Here is a 19,182-nt window from a genome sequence, read left to right as displayed (position 1 = left end):
AATGCTGTTCTCGCTGGGTTTCTCTTTCTGCCTGTGTTGGGACTGAACTTGGAGTGGAGCTGGTTGAGCTGATTCTGCTGCTTCAGAAATCTGATTAAACACAGATACTGACATGTTTATGCGTAACTAGTTAACACAGTGTTTTTCAACCTTGGGGTCGCCTAAAATTTCTAGTAATTGATAAAAAATTTTTAAAAAATTACTAATAAACAATATATGGTGAGTTGACAGAGACAATCCCAATACATAAAAGACATGACAAACTGTGAAGCTGACACTGCAGCACTGTGGTACTGTTTATCTTTCAAATGTTCATTGTGGTCGGTTTCAGATGCTGCAGCTCTAAAAATCAAATTCTCCCTGTGTGCAGTAATCTACACCTGGCTTTTCTGCTTCTGTCCATAATAATATACATTATATAGAATAAATGTCATCAAAAATTAATGTTTATTTGCAACATAGTATAGCAAACTATTACATGATCAAAAACAATTTAATTTTAGCAAAAAAATGTCTCCGTTTTGAATGTCTGGGGTCGTAAAATGAGGCCACGAGACAAAAAACTTTGGAAACCAGTGAATTAAGGCCAAAGATACTTATATTAGTGTGAAAGAGAAAAACTGATCAAACGTAGTTGTTTTGTAAATACCTGTAAATCAGAGATGTCAAACTCATTTTAATTCACGGGACACAATCAGTCCAATATGATCTGAAGTGTGCAGTGAAACAGTAAAAAAGTGAAAAAAGTAAAATTACATTATAAAAATATTTACATCTACTGAGTTTCCTTAAAAATCTGAATAATAACACAAGCAAAGTGAAATGTCTTAAGAAAAATAAGTACAATTTTCACAATAAAATTTTGCCTCAGTTTATCATTTACACAACTTTATGATCTGAAGTGGGCAGTGAAACAGTAAAAAAGTGGGGAAAAAAGTAAAATTACATTATAGAAACATTTTTAATCACTAAGTTTCCTTAAAAATCTGAATAATGCGAACAACCTGAAATGTCTTAAGAGAAATAAGTGCAATTTTCACAATAAAGTTCTGCCTCAGTTTATCATTTACACAACTTTATGATCTGAAGTGGGCAGTGAAACAGTAAAAAAGTGGGGAAAAAAGTAAAATTACATAATAAAAACATTTTCAGTTACTAAGTTTCCTTTAAAAATCTGAATAATACGAACAACCTGAAGTGTCTTAAGAAAAATAAGTGCAATTTTCACAATAAAATTCTGCCTCAGTTTATCATTTACACAACTTTATAATCTGAAGTGGGCAGTGAAACAGTAAAAAAGTGGGAAAAAAGTAAAATTAAATTATAGAAACATTTTTAATTACTAAGTTTCCTTAAAAATCTGAATAATATGAACAACCTGAAGTGTTTTAAGAAAAATAAGTGCAGTTTTCACAATAAAATTCTGCCACAGTTTATCATTTACACAACTTTTAGATCACAATGGATCTACAAATATACAAAACATTTAGGAACAGGCAGAATATTTGTAAAACTACACTCATTTTTCTGAAGATATTTCAGGTTATTCACATCTTTTTAAAAGGATAGTTTGTAAATGCAAATATTTTCACGTCATTTTACTTTTTTTTTTTAACCTAAAACAAAGAGAAATTATGATTATTTATAGTTTATTATGTTATTATTTTACTGGTCTGACCCACTTGAGATCATATTAGTCTGTTTGTGTCTCCTGAACTAAAATGACTTGAACATCCTTGATTTTTAATATCTCAGTGTCATTTTTTTATTTCGCAAATTCATCCCACGGGTCAGATTGGACCCTTTGTTGGGCTGGTTTTGGCCCATGTGCCCTATGTTTGACACCCGTGCTGTAAATTATTTAATCTTCCTTGCTGTTTGATTTTTTTTTTTTTTTTTAAAGGCTGCAAATGCAATATCAGATGTCTCTCACTGGAGGGAGCTATAGGCATATTTTCACTTTTCACTTTCACTTTCACCCAGCATTTACAAATACAGAACTGTACATTAATGGGGTAAAAACATTCAGTAACTGTAAGAAAACGTATGGAAAACACACACCAAATTTAATTTCATGTTCTTCATACATTGTGCAGATTCCTGAGGCTCATAAAAGCTCCGAACAGTTACGTCTATTGTGCTACATTTATCTCAGTTTTTCATTTGCACTGTAAGAAGTAAATTTTATTCTGCATTTCATCCTCCTCCATGACATTTTCTGTAGACGGTGTGATTGATGTAGTGCAGATTGGCTGTAACGTCTGAATTCCACAGCTCCTGTAGTCTCCAAGAGTCAAGAAAAACAACTCCTAGTAATAAAACAATAACGTTCCTTCCTTGAGTTGCGGCTCTTGTTTCAACCGTTTACTGCAGAGACTGTTTTTCTTTATTCCCGTCGTGTCTGAGTCTCATGCCTCAGCTCCTTGGCTTTGTCCCATATTGTCTGTATGCGTGCTGGGGTTATTGGTACGTGACCCCTGACCTCTGCGGTTCATCTGACGAAGTAGAAGCAGGAACAGAGCCGACACAATGAGAGCCACCCCTGCCATGAGGAAACCCGTCCCATAATCGCTCATCTTGTCAATGAAGAAGCCTAAAAGGACAGAAACAGGCCTGAGTTTAGCAGGATTTGCATATTCACTTTTGCAACGTTTTAGTCCAAGAAACACGTCAACTTTCCACTTCCTAGTATTAGACTAAGTATTAGTATTAGACTTAATTTTATTGGACCATCTTCTGGTTTATGTGTTTAACCTGACTCACCTAAACAACAACAGTGTTAAACATGGACCAAATGTTATGTTTATGTCTATTTTTATGTTATTGTACTTTAGTTCTGTTCTTATTTTACTTTTTGTAAAATTTTATACTCTATTTTGTTATTTTATTTTTTATTTTTTGTAATTTTATATTTGCTCCATTTTTATTTTCTTATTTTTTTGTATCTTTTTTGTTGCACTGATTGTAGAAGCACTCAAAGTCTATTCTGTTCTGTTTTTTACAGTTTTATTTATTTTTTTATACTACCAAGCTCTATTCTTATGTTACTTTCTTAAATTGTAAATTTTTTTCATATTTTCTTACCTTATTTTTAGTTTTTGTAATTTCATATTTGCTCTGTTCTTATTTCTGTAGCACTGGTGTTTGTTAACCCTTTCATGCGTTAATTGTGAGAACCTTAGTCAAGATTTTTTTCTTCAGTGTTTTTATTCCTCCTTAGGCATGAAAAAAACAATGTGATCGAGTTTTTTTTTTCTGTGGAGTTACAAAAATATCCATGCATTTAATTTTTGAAGTAAAGAAACGTGTTTAAAACCCAATATCAGGGAGGGATATGAAAACAATGAAATAAAAACATGTTTAATGCTGCTAATCTGATGTCTTCTCACATTTTAACATATTCTAATGCTATTAATTCCTCACTTCATCAAGATAATGTGCAAAAAAAACCTTCTTGTCTAACAAATAACAATTGATTTACGCTCAAACATGTTAGTGCAAATCAGGTTTATCAAGAACAGCAAAGTTACAGTAATGGTATGAATGTCAGGATATGAGATGATGCATAAGCATCCACTGTGTTGGCTGATATGGAACTAAAACAACTAAACCCATTAATATACAAGAAAACAGCTGTAGAATAACTGTCCACTGGAGTGACTTATGCATGAAAGGGTTAATATTGCTGCATTGACTGAAGTAGCACAATACAGGCTATTCTATTCTAATCTATTCTATTCTAGTCTAGTCTAGTCTAGTCCTGCGTGGTTTATGGATCAATTTCAATTTGATATTCATAGTTGGCATTTTTGTAAAAAATTCTTAGTCTTTATTCTATATTTTTCATTCATATACTTACATTTATGCATTTGGCAGACACTTTTTTCCAAAGCGACTTACAATGGAAAAATATACTTATCTAAAACATGTGAGAGTTAATGTTAAGTCATGTTTCTTATTTTTGTGCACAAACTTGGTCAATAAAGCTGATTCTGCTAATTACAGACACTAACACTTCATATTCTATTCTATTCTGTTCTATTCTATTCCTGCATGGATTATGGATCAATTTCAATGTGATATTCATAGTTGGCATTTTTGCAAAAATTTTTAGTCTTTATTCTTTATTCTATATTTTTCATACATATACATACACTACAAACAAAAAGTTACGGATATTTTTAATTTTTGGGTTATTTTTTTCAGTTGGGATTCTTGCACAGTGCTTTTTACTTTTTTGTGTGTGAATTTAACTGAAACACATTTTTTTTAATGACCAGACATAGTTTTATTTACAAATGGCAAAAATGACCAAAAACTAACCAAAAAAACCCACAGAAATATCCTTAACTTTTTGTTTGTAGTGCATCTAAAACACGTGAGTGCTAAGGTTAAGTCATGCTTCTTGTTTTTGTGCATAAACTTGGTTAATAAAGCTGATTCTGCTAATTACAGACACTAAAACTTCATATAAGTATTTTCTGAAATTCTATTCTATTCTATATGTAATTCTTACTTTGTGGCATAATGGATGTTCAGAGGTTAAAGAGTAGTTTTAGTAGAATGAAAACATAACCGTATCCTATTTACAATACCATTTTGTCTTCATTTAAAAGCTGAAAGTTATAAATGAGGGAACACACAGAAGAAGATAGGATTTCATGATTAATCTTATCTAAAGACTGCAATACCAGTGCCTTTCCACCATGAAGGAAGCATAATTAAAATGCTTTGATGCATCCTCAACATCCATCAACTCACTTGTCTTCAAAGTGCTCAAAGTAGCGAACGTAGAGTAAATAAGTTAGAAATAGCCCGTGTGTCACAGGGACCATGTTCAGTTATAAATAGGACACTGCAGGCTACATGTGCATCTACTTCAATTTAATTAGCACTTAATCTTATTTGAGGTCAGCATCAGCCTGTAGCGTTTTGTGAAATTTAATATCTACATGTGGTAGTATTGCTTAAATGCAAATTAAAGGGTTTTTCCAGGAACTTTTAAACACATTTGAATAGAAATAGATGAGGGAAAGATGAATAAAAGTTCAGGGGATTAAATGTGAGGCAACTGGAAAGAAAATTGTTTGATTATGTTTGCTTTAGGCCACAGGTGTCAAACATGCTAAAACTGGTCCTCCAAAGGTTCCTATACAGCCCACAGCATGGATAAAAATTAAGTGTAATATTAACAACATTCCTCCTGTTACTAAATGTTTTCTGCATTTGTAGATCCACTCTGATCTGTAAATTGCATTAATCTATCATCATTTTTTCTTTTTTATTCCTCTGTATGACACTGTTTTTAATTGTACAGCTGCTTTATGTCTTTAATCTATTCTTGTACTTTATTCTTTTATTTTGTTTTTTCCCCTGTAAGTCACTTTGGGAAAAAGCATCTGCCAAATGCATAAATGTAAGTGTAATAATAAGCTGAGGCATAATATTGTAGAAATTGTGCATAGTTAAGGTCCAAATTTCAAACTTAAAAATTTTGACAATATTATGTCAAAATATGGAATAATCTACCAACTCTTCTTATGGAGTTTCCTCAAATTCAGTTTAAGAATCTGTGAAAACTCTGCTCCTGAGTGATTGTAATTTTCCACATGGGATACATGTCCAAGCTTGGAATTTTATTTGTAGAAAATGTACTTTTGTGCAGGTTGCAAATATTTTTTCTATATTTTTAATTGCAATTGTAACTAATCTTTGAAATCTAGACATTGCCACTTGTTAAGGCCTTTGAGGGTTTTTGGTAACCATCCCTTTCATGTATTTACAGCAGGGGTGTCCAAACTTTTTTTAAAGAGGGCCAGATCTGATAATGTGGACATTGCCAGGGGCCAGTGGTCCCTTCGGACATTTTTTAAACAGCAAAAATTACATGTAAATGCGCTGTTCTACACAATTTTATTTTCATTGTCACAATATCATTTTTTTAAATGGCAGTGTAACCGAATCTACGCCACTCAGGTGTGAACAAATTAAAAAAAAAAAAACAAAAAAAACTATTCTGCCTTCCTTTCACATCTGGAGTCAGATAACATAGAACAAACTGTAGAGTATCTTAAACTTCCAAGTTGATAAGAATCTTAACCCCACATTCATTTTAAACATGACTTATATGAGTAATCATTACTCATATTTTACTCAGTAATGCAAAGTCTGTTAACATTTCAGATGAAAACATATGACTCTTACTCTTGTCTTTCACAAAATCATTTAGAAAGTAATATTTTGTGTCACATCTACAAGTACATAACACCAGCAGTTATCGGCAACTAACCTGGCAACTTGGCAGCCTGCCTTGGTGGTGAATTCACTGAACTCACAGGTTCACATGAAGAGTCACTGTTGTGAGTTTAAAGCAGCTTGAATTTTCTTCACTTTTTCAGAACGCTCACTCCCTGGTAGCTTGTCATATGCGTTAACATGTTTTGTCTGCTCGTGTCTCTTTACATTGAATTCCTCAAACAAGGCAACAGTCTCTTGACAAATTAGGCAAACACAATCGCCTCGATTTTCAGTGAAAAAAAAATTGTAATTCCCATCTCTCCTGGAAGCGGCGGCCCTCACTGTCAACTTTCGGTTTTTATTTACAGGTGCCATGGTTAGAAATTAGCGAAAAAGGTTCACGGTAAGGTCACAGAGCCAGATAGAGTTAGAGTGGTGCTGCCACCATGAGGTGAAAGGAGAAACTGCATTTGGAACCTTTTATGATTCATGTACTCGGTTCAACAGTCCAAGTGGGCCATAAATAATACATTCTAAAACCCAAGCTGTGGGCCGTATAAAATCTGACCGCGGGCCATGATTGGCCCCCGGGCCGGACTTTGGACATGCCTGATTTACAGTCACGAAAAAATTATTAGACCATCAAACGTCATAAAAAAACAATGGTTATGCAATCAAGTACTAACTCCTGTGTGTATCATGTGACTAAAACAGACAGAAAAGAAAACATGGAATGCCTAAAAGCACTGTGTTTGTCAGTACAATGCCATAGATATTGATGTAAGAACTGAAGTGATTTTGGTCTATTTGGTCTTGAACATTCAGTATCCATAAATGGCTTCATGTATTTTTGTTATTTCCAGCTGTTTTTTTTAGCCTGTGTGGAAGTGTCTGGCACAGTTCCTTTCTACTTGTAATACAGTCCCATATTGCTGCCGTAAAGTATGATATAGTGTCGGAAAGCTCAAGATCTCAGCTTTCTGATGCCATTTGAATTTTGTGTGTGGTGCAAACGGAGTTACAGGAATTTTAATGCTATAAAGTGCAAAATGCAGAACTGGAGAGATTTGCATTGTTAAAGGGTTAATATACAGCTGTGGAAAAAATGATTAGACCATCAAAAGTCATCAGAAACAATGGTTATGCAATCAAGTACTAACTCCTGTGTGTATCATGTGACTGAAACAGACAGAAAAGAAAACATGGAATGCCTAAAAGCACTGTTTTTGTCAGTACAATGCCACAGATATTGATGTAAGAACTGAAGTGATTTTGTTTTTTATCAAGAAAAACATGGAAAATGTCTAGATATCAGCTCTTAAATTAAACTCTAATGAGCTATTTTTGTTGTTATCATTATACTTGTCCAAACAAATGTACCTTTAGTTGTACCAGGCATTAAAATGAACAAGAAATTGAAGAAAACAAGGGGTGGTCTAATAATTTCAAGTACATTCAAAGATTTTCATATCAGTACAGAGAAAATTAAAAAAAAAAAAAAAAAAAAAGTGAAAAAGTGACTTTTTCCAGCAAAATATATTACCTGAACATAAAAAAAGGTATCTACAACCACTGCCATTTGTCAAATTATTTTTAGTTTCATTGATGAATGATAGTGTTTCCAAAGACATGTGATGCTGAAAATAAAAGATATAGCATTTTACCTGAATTATTTAAGCATCATGATAGGATTAGTGGCTTAAAAGTTAGATTTTAGAGCTATAGATGTTTTTAGAGCTATTTTTTTTTTTGTTATTATTGTATTTGTCCAAACAAATATACCTTTAGTTGTACCAGACATAAAAATGAACAAGAAATTGAAGAAAACAAGGGTGGTCTAATAATTTTTTTCCACGACTGTATGTATATGTTTTTTATTATATGAATATAAAATAAAATAAAATAAAATTGACACAAAATGACAAAAGATAAGTAATAATACAGTTAAAATTGCACTTATTTTTCTTTAGAAATTTGACTTTTTTCAGGTTATTCACATTTTTTGTTTGGATAGTTTTTAAATATTTTCATAATTTCATGTTTGTTATTGCAATAAAACAAAGAGAATAACTTGGAGTTGTCATTATTTATTTTTGGAGATCAAATTAGGCTAAATGTGGCCTCGGAGCTAATATGAGTTCAACACCCCTGCTGTAGGCTGTTCTGTCACACATTGACACAGACATATGTGTGTGTGTGTGTGTTTATGTTTATCTGCCACTGTCTGAAAGTTCAAGTCCTTTTGGCACTACAGAGAAATCGTAGCAGCCGGTCACGCTCTAATGAATCAAATCACACTCTTTTTTTTTTTTTTCATGAATGTCATCAAATAAAAGGCTTTAACTGTAATTAGTTGACTTGGGTGTTTTTGTGGAGGTTTCCCCAGCTGAATTATGGCTGGCTGTGCTCGGAGGCAGGGTGCTTTCTGGCAGGGGTTGTGATGCCCGGGTGCCAAAGTTAAGCTGGGTGCACATAAGGCTGTATTTACTTCTGTTGTTTGGAGCGGCATGTGAAAGTGGGTCATAACCTCAGTCATCAAGCCCAAATGCTGGCTTGGTTTGTAGGACGTTTGTGGGGTGTGTGTGTGTGTGTGTGTGTGTGTGTGTGTGTGTGAGAGAGAGTTGGTGTGACTATGCACAGGAAAACAGAGGAGGTTACATCAGCAGCTGTAACCCTCATTTTAATAGCACTTACAGTATCACAGCTGCCTAGAGAATACTGCATTTTAATGAAGATAATTAAAATCAGATGCCAGATATGGATACTAAAATAACATGCCAAAATACCTGTCACACTGATAGATAGTTGGATGTATTTAGGAGAGACAGATGGTGTTACAGGCATTAAAATACAAAACCTGTACTATCTATTAAAGGAGAAATGGGAGAAATTCTCATAACGGCTAAAATTTGCTTCGAGGTGTTATTTATGTCTTTGTGCATAAGAAATCAATACAAGTGAATCCCCAAAGGAACTTTGTGTTGGTAAATGCAAGTTCTGCAAATGTACAGGATTTCAGTTCTGTTCAACATGTTGATGGTCATATGAACTATGTTTTCAGCTCAAAAATGTCCAGTTTCATCACAATTAATGCTATATTTTCATGTCACAAATGGCCAAGTTATATTTGAACTGAATTTAGCTGAAAAAGAAATATTCTATTCTTTTAGATTCCCCAATTTTTCTTACAAGATTATATACTACATATCACATGTTTTATTTTTACAGGTTGCAATATGGAGTATGGTGCTGATCCATCCTGCTTATGTTACGCCAATACATACATTAAGAATGTCACACGTCACTTTTTAAATCAACAGTTTTCTAATAATAAGCATTTTTATAAAGAAATAATTCTATATTGTTATTTACTCTTTAGTATGATGATAAACTATACAATAAATAATTCTGATCCTAGTTTTTGCACAGGGATCATTTGTGGAAACGGTGACATGGCTGCCGAGCATCAGTATGATGGGATCTGTAACAACCATGTCACATCCGTCCACTGCCACATTTTGTGTTTTTGTGTCAGCTGTTATTGTTTTAGATCCACAATACTAACATTTATGAATAAGAGGAGAATTAGCAATAGTAAGTCTATAGGTTTATTACTAATAAAGTACTGGTACTGACCAGAGCATCATGGGTAATGTCACGTCCGTCCACCAGCAAAAGTTTTCACATACACGTGCTATTCAAAATCCAATATTTCTGAAAATATAGCTTCCACTGTCAAATAATATCAGTAGTCTGTGCACAAATGTATTAGCATTATTTCAACGCAGTTCTATGCATGTCTTACTTTTTTTTTTGACAAAAATGGCCACTCATTTGACCCCCTAAGTAAATTTTAGCCAATAACAGAATATATATTTTCTCTTTTATATGCACAGTCGCAGAAAAGAATAATTAGACCGCCCTTGTTTTCTTCAATTTCTTGTTCATTTTAATGCCTGGTACAACTAAAGGTACATTTGTTTGGACAAATATAATGATAACAACAAAAATAGCTCATAAGAGTTTAATTTAAGAGCTGATACCTAGCCATTTCCCATGGTTTTCTATAATATTATAATAACTAAATCACTTAAGTTAGCATTGTACTGCTTTTAGGCATTCCATGTTTTTTTCTGTCTGTTTGAGTCACATGATACACACAGGAGTTAGTACTTGATTGCATAACTATTGTTTTTGATGACTTTTGATGGTCTAATAATTTTTTCTGCGACTGTATGTAAGTTGCAAATGAATAAATATGCATATCAGTTATTACTGCCTCGGGACTTTTTAATGATTTTGGTAGTAAAATAGTGTATGTCTGTAATATTTTGCATGTTACAAGTGTCTTTGTTGATTCTGATTATCCCGTGATTTACTGAGAGATCCACTGAGGTTTTATTTTCTCTGGTGCCGCAGTTGTTTTTGTGTGTGTGAGACAAATTTGGACAAATGTCTGAAATAACTGGAAAGTCTGCGAGAAAGAAACTGCAATTAAAAGGACAAAAAAATAAATCTTAGGGAAGCAACGGCCCATTAAAATGATGCAACCATAAAGCATCATGATGTAGTTTTTGCACAGCTCCTCTGTGAGTATCTGCAGTAAAAACCCCAGAGTCCTGTCAGATGGTCCTTCACCCAAATCCATGATTAATGGAGGGGTGGTCCTGCATGTCAACAGGCCATAAAAATCTCACAAGGGATGAATGTGTATATCAATAATCACTGCCTCAGAGGACTTAGAATTTTAGGAAGCAAAAGATGACAGATTTTAAGTATTATATTTAGACTCAGTGATGTGTGAGAACATCCATTATGGGAGATTTAATGTACAGATGATGTAGAATTATGTAGAAATTGTTTTTTGTATATTTTTTCAGTACATATACTTACGTGAGAGCTAAGGTTAAGTCTGAGTCAAATTTGTTTCTGTGTGAAAACTATTCTATTCTATTCTATTCTATTCTATTCTATTCTATTCTATTCTATTCTATTCTATTCTATTCTGTTTCATTGTATTCTATTCTATTCTGTTTTATTGTATTCTATTCTATTCTATTCTGTTTTATTCTGTTTCATTGTATTCTATTCTATTCTGTTTTATTGTATTCTATTCTATTCTATTCTGTTTTATTCTGTTTCATTGTATTCTATTCTATTTTATTCTGTTCTATTCTATTCTATTCTGTTTTATTCTGTTTCATTGTATTCTATTCTATTCTGTTCTGTTCTATTCTTCTATTCTATTCTATTCTATTCTATTCTATTCTATTCTATTCTATTCTATTCTATTCTATTCTATTCTGTTGTTCTGTTGTTCTATTCTATTCTATTCTATTCTCTTCTATTCTATTCTATTCTATTCTATTCTCTTCTATTCTATTCTGTTGTTCTGTTGTTCTATTCTATTCTATTCTATTCTGTTGTTCTATTCTATTCTATTCTATTCTATTCTATTCTATTCTATTCTGTTGTTCTATTCTATTCTATTCTATTCTATTCTGTTGTTCTATTCTATTCTATTCTATTCTATTCTATTCTATTCTATTCTATTCTATTCTATTCTGTTCTGTTCTGTTGTATTCTATTCTACTCCTTCATGGTTGTATGGATCACAGGGAATTTTTCAGGAACATTTTCAGTTGTCCTACTTTTTGGATCTGACTATTAAAGGCTCTTCTCTGGGTCTTCTTTGTGTCTTACCAGCCATGGGTGGTCCGAGCAGGCCTGTGCTGCTGCGTATGAGCATGAATAACCCCAGTGCACTCCCCAGCCTGTGGACGCCCACCACCTCAGCCAGCACGGTGATGTGGATGGCCACCGTGGCGCCGAACACCAGGCCGTAGGCTGCGCTGAAAGCAGCCAACTCCAAGAAGGTGGAGGCCAGAGGGCAGAGCAGTAAGACTGAACCCAGCAAGATCACCGTCACCGTCAGCTGCTGCACCTGGAGGGAGTGGACACAGAGGTAACACAATACAGTCAAGCAGATGGTGCACCTATGAGAACCACCTCACTTACTTATCACATAATAACACGAAGCCAGTTTAACCCTCAACAGCTGATCTAAACTGTTTGACTTTTTAACCTCTAATCCTATCAATGCATGTAAATAATTCAGGTAAAATGCAGTTTCTCAGGTTTTCATTTTCATCAGATATGACGTTCAGAGGCTCCGTAGTGATCACAGAAACACTGTCATCTTCTACAACTTTGTTTCACCAGTAAAACCCATGTACTTGGAGAGATGACAGTGGTTGGAGACACTTTTATGTTTATTTAATGAGACATTTGCACAAAAAAAAACATCGCTGTTTTCTCTGTTTTGATATCATCGTTCTATTTTTTTCAGATTTTCAGGAAGTGCAAAAATCTTGAAATTGAGTAACAGATGATTTAAGTGAAAAATTAATTAAAAATGACTTTTTAGTTACTTTTTAGTTATTTTATTTTTTTATTTTACTTTTATTTAACCAGGAAAACCTCACTGAGATTAAGAATCTCTTTTTCAAGAGTGTCCTGGCCAAGACGGAAAGTTATATTAGGAGGGTGAAGATATAATAACCTTTGAATTTACTCTCAGGTTTATGAACATCTACATGGTCAGTAAATAGGAAAATCCTTGATTTGCACAAAAAAAATGCAAAATGAACACAACAATATTATAATAAACAGTGAAAAATCACTTAGGAAAGGTTCAATGTAGAGACCGATTAATTTGAAAGTTGCCACAAAAATAATTACAGGCATCTTTTACACTGTGTGAATATGTTGCCTGGCCTGGAACTTTAAATACATTGTAAGTGTTTACATTGTTATTGACCTATTTTGTTTGTTTATTTATTTTCTTTCTTTCTTAAACGATACCAGAATGCACTGTCTTGACTGTCTTTTTATGCGTACCTTGTTTGTATTGCCTTTTTTTTTTTCTCCTTGGGTTCTGTTTGTTTATCATGTCAGGTGTCTGTCTCTGTATCATGAATACATTACTTGAAATGATAAATGTTATATTTGTCAAATGAAAAGTTTTATAAATGTTGAAAAATTCTATAAATAAAGTTTAAATAAATAAATAAATAATTCTAGATCTTTAAGTGTTAAAGGTCCAGTGTATAATACAAGCGCCTGAATGCACCTCTCACCATCCCCTAAGGTGGCTGCTGTAACAGGACAGAAATTTATTAGAGGCAATGTTTGGTTTGTCCAGTCAGGGCTTTTTGGTTTAAAGCTACAGCACTTGATAATTTTTTAATATTATATTATATTATATATTATATTATTATCACTTTTAGCTACTAGTCCTTGCCTGTATTTATACTGTAGAAAATCTACCCCGTGACACAGTTTTTGTCCTAATGACAGGCATTTCTCAAACAGGTAAGGAGGTTAAATATGCAACAGACAGCTGTAACGATGTCAGGTCATTTATCTTCATATTTTGTGTTTTTATTTCCACTGATAGAGGAGCGCTGGAGAAGGAAAGCTTTTGTATTTTCAGATTGTAGTATATTTTCTGTAGTTTCGGCTCCTGCAGCTTTTAGGAAATTACACATAACTATACATTTGGCAACAGTAATTTCCACTGGTAACACTGAATACCACCTGCCTTAAACAGAAAATTGTCAGTTGTTACTTTTTATTGTTTTATGTGGTTGCACTTTAAGGTTTAGCTTATAATCTCTTTGTACTGCTGTGCACAGACAAAGAAATTCTGATTCTTATTCTCTGAAAAATGAAAAAGAAGAGTTAAGTCCATTCTGAGCTACTGTAGCTAAACTCTCCTTGTAGATATAAGCAGCTCAATATCATGCAATTAATATTTTTAGATGATTACTCACTCATGAAAACATGAATATTTCGGCTGTGACATCATGCTGAGTCTTTCACCTTAGAACAGGGCTCTCAAACATGTGGCCCCGGGACCAAAACCGGCCAAAAAGGTCCAATCTGACCCACGGGATGAGTTTAGGAAGTGCAAAAATTACACTGAATACATTAACAATTAAGCGTGTTGAACTCATTTTAGTTCAGGTTCCACATACAGACCAATATGATCTAAAGTAAAATAATAACATAATAACCTATAAATAATGACAACTCAATTTTTCTACGATCTAGGTTCAACTGGACTAGTTTTACTCTTTTGAAGCAAAACTGATCCAGTTTAACCTCGAAGAACTACCAAGAAGAACAATGACCTTGGCAAATGAGAAACTGAATGAGAAACTGTTCTTATTTTAGTTCCAAACTCCACAATAACAGTATAATTTTTTTTTTTTTTCTTTTTAATGGGCTCAGCTGTCTGTACCGAAAAGGCAGCAGCTGACACCAACTGTACAGTATAATAATATTTAACAATATTATGCCTGTTACCAAATAATAAAATAATATAATCAGCAGTACATATTGAATTTATTTTGTTATTACTAGTGTACATGGCAATTGCTATTTTGTCTTGATCACCTTTATTACCTCCGCCAAGGAGATTATCGGGGGTTATCGGGGTTTGTCTGTCTGTTTGTTTGTTTGTTTGTTTGTTTGTCTGTCTGTTAGCAAGATAACTCAAAAAGTTATGGACAGATTTTGATGAAATTTTCAGGAAAGGTTGATACTGGCACAAGGAACAAATGATTACATTTTGGTGGTGATCGGGGGGTGGACTAGTTTATTAATGTATTTGCTCTGCCATTAGTTCCTTGTATATAAAAAATGTTTAATTTTTTCTTCTGCTCAAAACAAATAAATGAATGAATGAAAATGAATAAAATAATTTAATGTTTTGTATTGCACTAAAAAAAGAGAAAAGTTGTCATTATTTGCAGGTTATGATACTATTATTTTTCTGGTCCGGAGATGCAATTAGGCTGAATGTGGGACCTGGGAGAAATGAGTTTGACACCCCTGCCTTGTGCCACATTTCCACTTCTTGGAACCGGCTCGACTTGACTGAGGTACCAGGTACTACCGACTTTAGAGTACCTGGACGTCATAGCGATGTGGCGCATTACTTCCATGTCGTCTGCTCAGAGAGTTGCTGATAAACTCGTTTGGTGCGTGTTGTCTTGTCAAGCTCATGCTGAATTTTTATGTCAGCCACCAAAGACTGAATCTCCTGGACCGACCATGGTGTAGTTTTACGGGCTGTCATCATGTGGATTAACCTACCGCTATATTTACTGTCAACTTCCGCATCTGTTTTTTGTAAAATAGCGGGTCACAGAGACAACTCTCTGACCAATCAGTGGTCTGCAGTGTTTATAACTCACGTTTTAGTATCTGTTCCCCAGTCTTGGAACCTTGGCGGAGGTGATACCAAAAAACTAGTACCAGATTCCAGGTCCTTTTTTGTAATGGAAACGCAAAACGGCCAAGTCAAGTCGAGCCGGTACCACATAGTGGAAACACGGCATTAGACCTTTAACATAATTAAATACACGACGCTACATGATGCAGATGTTCTACTTTTGTTTGTCTTGTGTTTTTCATCGTCATAACTATGGTCATTTTCTATCATCAACGTACCGTCTCCACCAGTCTCAGGTTTGCCGCCCACCCAAAGAACAATCTTCCAAACAGGTCCATTGCTGCAGAAATGGACATGAGTAAAGCCGCCTGGTACTCTTCAACCCCTTTACTGCGAGCATATGGAACAAGGAACAGAGCTGGTGCAAAGAAACCCAAGGCGGCAAACATCCCAAACAGAGAGTAGACAATGAAATGAGGGTTGGTGAGGAGGGTATAATCTACGTAGTGACGGATTCTGGTCGTTAGTTGGGTTTTCTCGATCCTTCTCTCATTTCTTTCTGCTTGTTTGGGAGCTTTCTCTTTGGTTTCTTGATCTTCTGAAGGGCTTGTTTTGCTGTGATCCAAGTCAACTTTAGTGAGCAGTTCTTCCCCTTCTTCTTTGGTTGCATTTAACAGCATCGAGTGTCCGGGTGCTTGTAGAGGCCTCAGCAGAAGCCCACACACACACAGGTTAAGCTGCAGACCACCCAGGATCAGCATAGCACCTCTCCAAGAGTAGCTGTCGATCAAGAGCTGGAACAGCGGCGTAAGAACAAAGGTAAGGATGCACTCTCCGGAGCTGGCTATGGCGTTGGCAACTGGACGCCTCCTATCAAAGTACAAGCCCAGCATGGTCACCGTGGGGGTCCAAGTTAATGCATAGCCAAGTCCTACAGACATGGAGAGCAGTATATAGTATAGTTGAATTACATATATATCAGTCATGCATATTGAATTAAACCACTCACCATTGAGGAATCCCACTGTTAAGTAGAGTTCCAGTAAGTTTCTTGCGAAAGATCCAGTTATGACTCCTACACTACAGATCAGGCCCCCCATCATCACGACAGAGCGATGGCTGAAGTGAGCGCTCAGAGCGGATGCTATCGGAGCTGCAAATATTAACATCCAAGGCATGCACATTATGTACAAGTGGTTTAGCATATACAGTGACGGAAAAAATTATTACATCATCAGAAGTCATCAGAAACAATGGTTATGCAATCAACATCATAAGTCGCTTTTCCACTGACCCCAAATTGTGCAAATATAACTTGCACATAAAAATTTACCTAATGGAAAAACGACAGTTTCGCCAAAAGTCTCATTTTTCGCTTAAAAGTTTTTACGCTGGCAAGAGGTGGTTTTTCGGGCGTAGCAGGTTAGCTGATTTTTTTTGCTTAATTCAAGATTTTTTTGCTTAATTTGCACAAAAAGAATCTGCCAATGGAGCAAGTGAAAATTATCTTGGTAATATTTTTTGAAATAAGATTTTCAAGATCTGTTGTTGAAAAATCAGTTCTTATATCTCACTGAAAAGTTGCTCTTTAGGTGATTGTCTTATTTTTAATGTGATGAGATATTTTGACTAGAAATGAGAAAAATACACTTGGAAAGATTTTGATTTTTGCAGTGCAGTATATCTGGGAGGAATCATCAGGTTTTACATCACAGACAAAAATAGTAGCAGGTTTAGACGGACATTATGGAATGTGGTAAAAGTAGTGGATAGTTGTAGTTGGAAAGCATGTACTGGTCTGTCAAGTTGCTTTTCCACTGACCCTCAAATTACCTTGCACATAAAAATTTACCAAATGAAAAAAATAACAATTTTGCCAAAACTCTCATTTTCTGATTTAAAGTTTTTGCACTGGCAAGAGGGGGTTTTTCAGGCGTAGTGCAATTGGTATATCACAAAAAACTTCCAAGGAAAGACCTTTTTTCTGCAACTAGAGTCACTTCAATTAAAAAAAAAAAAAAAAAAAAGCGGATGTTGACGGACGTTACAACAAGCAAAGAAGAAGAGTTTTAAAAGAAACATGATGTGGTATGTGTGGACACACCAGGAATCCCAATCATTTTTTGATTTAGTATGAGATAGAGGGGTAATATATAATAATAATGAATATATCTGTAAATCAACACCATATTTATGTTCGTCGCCATGTTTATGGAATGACTTCTCGTGTCATCTCACGATAATAAACAAATCATTGCATTTGTGATTTAGCGGAAAAACCAACGTTACGCACTTCTGTTTTTTCGACATTTAGTAAATATCGGTAAAGTTTTGAGCAGATGTCCAATGGAAAAGCGACTATAGATATTAAAAGCTATAATTGTTGCAGCTGTTAAATGTATGTCATATAAGCCTAGTGTCAATGATGTTAATATACATTAACAATTAATTTATCCTTATTCTGCATCAAAGCTTCAAAAGGATAAAACCAGGAAAAAACACCTCGACACTCTGCTCTCTGTCTAAAACATAGAATTAATAAAAAAGATGGATAATTCAACATTGTTTTGAGCTGCTGTGGAAAATTGAATCCATGACGACTTGGTCATGGGAGCTGTGATGTCTGTGCAGTGTAGATGCATCTGACAGGTTCTGGACAATGATTGGTCATTACAAGTGTCAATCACGTATTGTCACCTCCCCCCATTTCTGTGTAAAAAGACCAGATCTTCCATTATACAATTGCGGAAAAAATTATTAGACCATCAAAGTCATCAAAAACAATGGTTATGTAATCAAGTACTACCTCCTGTGTGTATCATGTGACTAAAACAGCCAGAAAAGAAAACCTGGAATGTCTAAAAGCACTGTTTTTGTCAGTACAATGCCATAGATATTGATGTAAGAACTGAAGTGATTTTGGTTATTATCAAGAAATCATGGAAAATGGCCAGATATCAGCTCTGAAATTAAACTCTTACGAGCTATTTTTTGTTGTTATCATTATATTTATCCAAAAAAAATGTACCTTTAGTTGTACCAGGCCTTAAACTGAACAAGAAATTGAAGAAAACAAGGGGTGGTCTAATAATCTAGTTTTCCACGACTGTATGTTGAAATCCTTTACAGAACATGTATGTCAAATGATGCTGCTGAGAAACTAGACTTTCTTTAAAAGTATCACAGTGTTTGTACTAATGTTGATTAACATTGTCAGTAAATGTAGGCGTTAAGGTAAACTTTGTAATATTTATCACTGCCTGTCGACCGGTTTACATTTGCAGTGGATAGTACTTTAATTTAATCAAAGTACAAGGGAACTAAAAGATGCCAACACATCATAAAATGGTCAAACTATGTAGGTTTCCATGACTTGGTTTTATTCTAAAGTTAATGAATAATAACCTTCTGGGTATGACATAAAACTGAAAAATAACCCGTGATGTGGTTTTCTGAGGTCATGTTAGATGTAGGAGAGAGACACCTAGTGGTCAGGACCTCAAGAAGCCTACACACTGCAAAAATCTAAATCTTACCAACTGTATTTTTCTCATTTCTGGTCAAAATATCTCATCACACTTAAAATAAGACATAATCACCTAAAGAGGAACTTTTCAGTGAGATATAAGAACTTATTTTCAGACAATAGATGTTGAAAATCTTATTTCAAGAAATCTTACCAAGATAAGTTTCACTTGTTCAAT

The 19,182-nt window shown here is 34.5% G+C and overlaps 1 protein-coding gene across 1 annotated transcript in view; it reads right to left on the bottom strand.

Annotated features, from left to right (window-relative positions):
* Positions 1 to 1,900: 1,900 nt before the first annotated feature.
* Positions 1,901 to 19,182, bottom strand: part of LOC115421659 (monocarboxylate transporter 2) — a 20,989-nt gene continuing 3,707 nt past the window's right edge. The window contains exons 3-6 of the mRNA XM_030137661.1: positions 16,488 to 16,631; positions 15,757 to 16,409; positions 11,941 to 12,181; positions 1,901 to 2,593 (exon numbers count right to left, since the gene is read on the bottom strand). Coding sequence (XP_029993521.1) covers positions 2,409 to 2,593; positions 11,941 to 12,181; positions 15,757 to 16,409; positions 16,488 to 16,631 — 1,223 coding nt within the window. The 3' untranslated portion in view covers positions 1,901 to 2,408. The remainder of the gene's footprint in view (positions 2,594 to 11,940; positions 12,182 to 15,756; positions 16,410 to 16,487; positions 16,632 to 19,182) is intronic.

Source organism: Sphaeramia orbicularis, chromosome 6 (genome assembly GCF_902148855.1).
Source record: "Sphaeramia orbicularis chromosome 6, fSphaOr1.1, whole genome shotgun sequence".
In the NCBI taxonomy this organism is placed as follows: domain Eukaryota; kingdom Metazoa; phylum Chordata; class Actinopteri; order Kurtiformes; family Apogonidae; genus Sphaeramia; species Sphaeramia orbicularis.
Note: the sequence above shows the minus strand (reverse complement) of the source record. Positions and strands in the feature narration are given on the sequence as shown.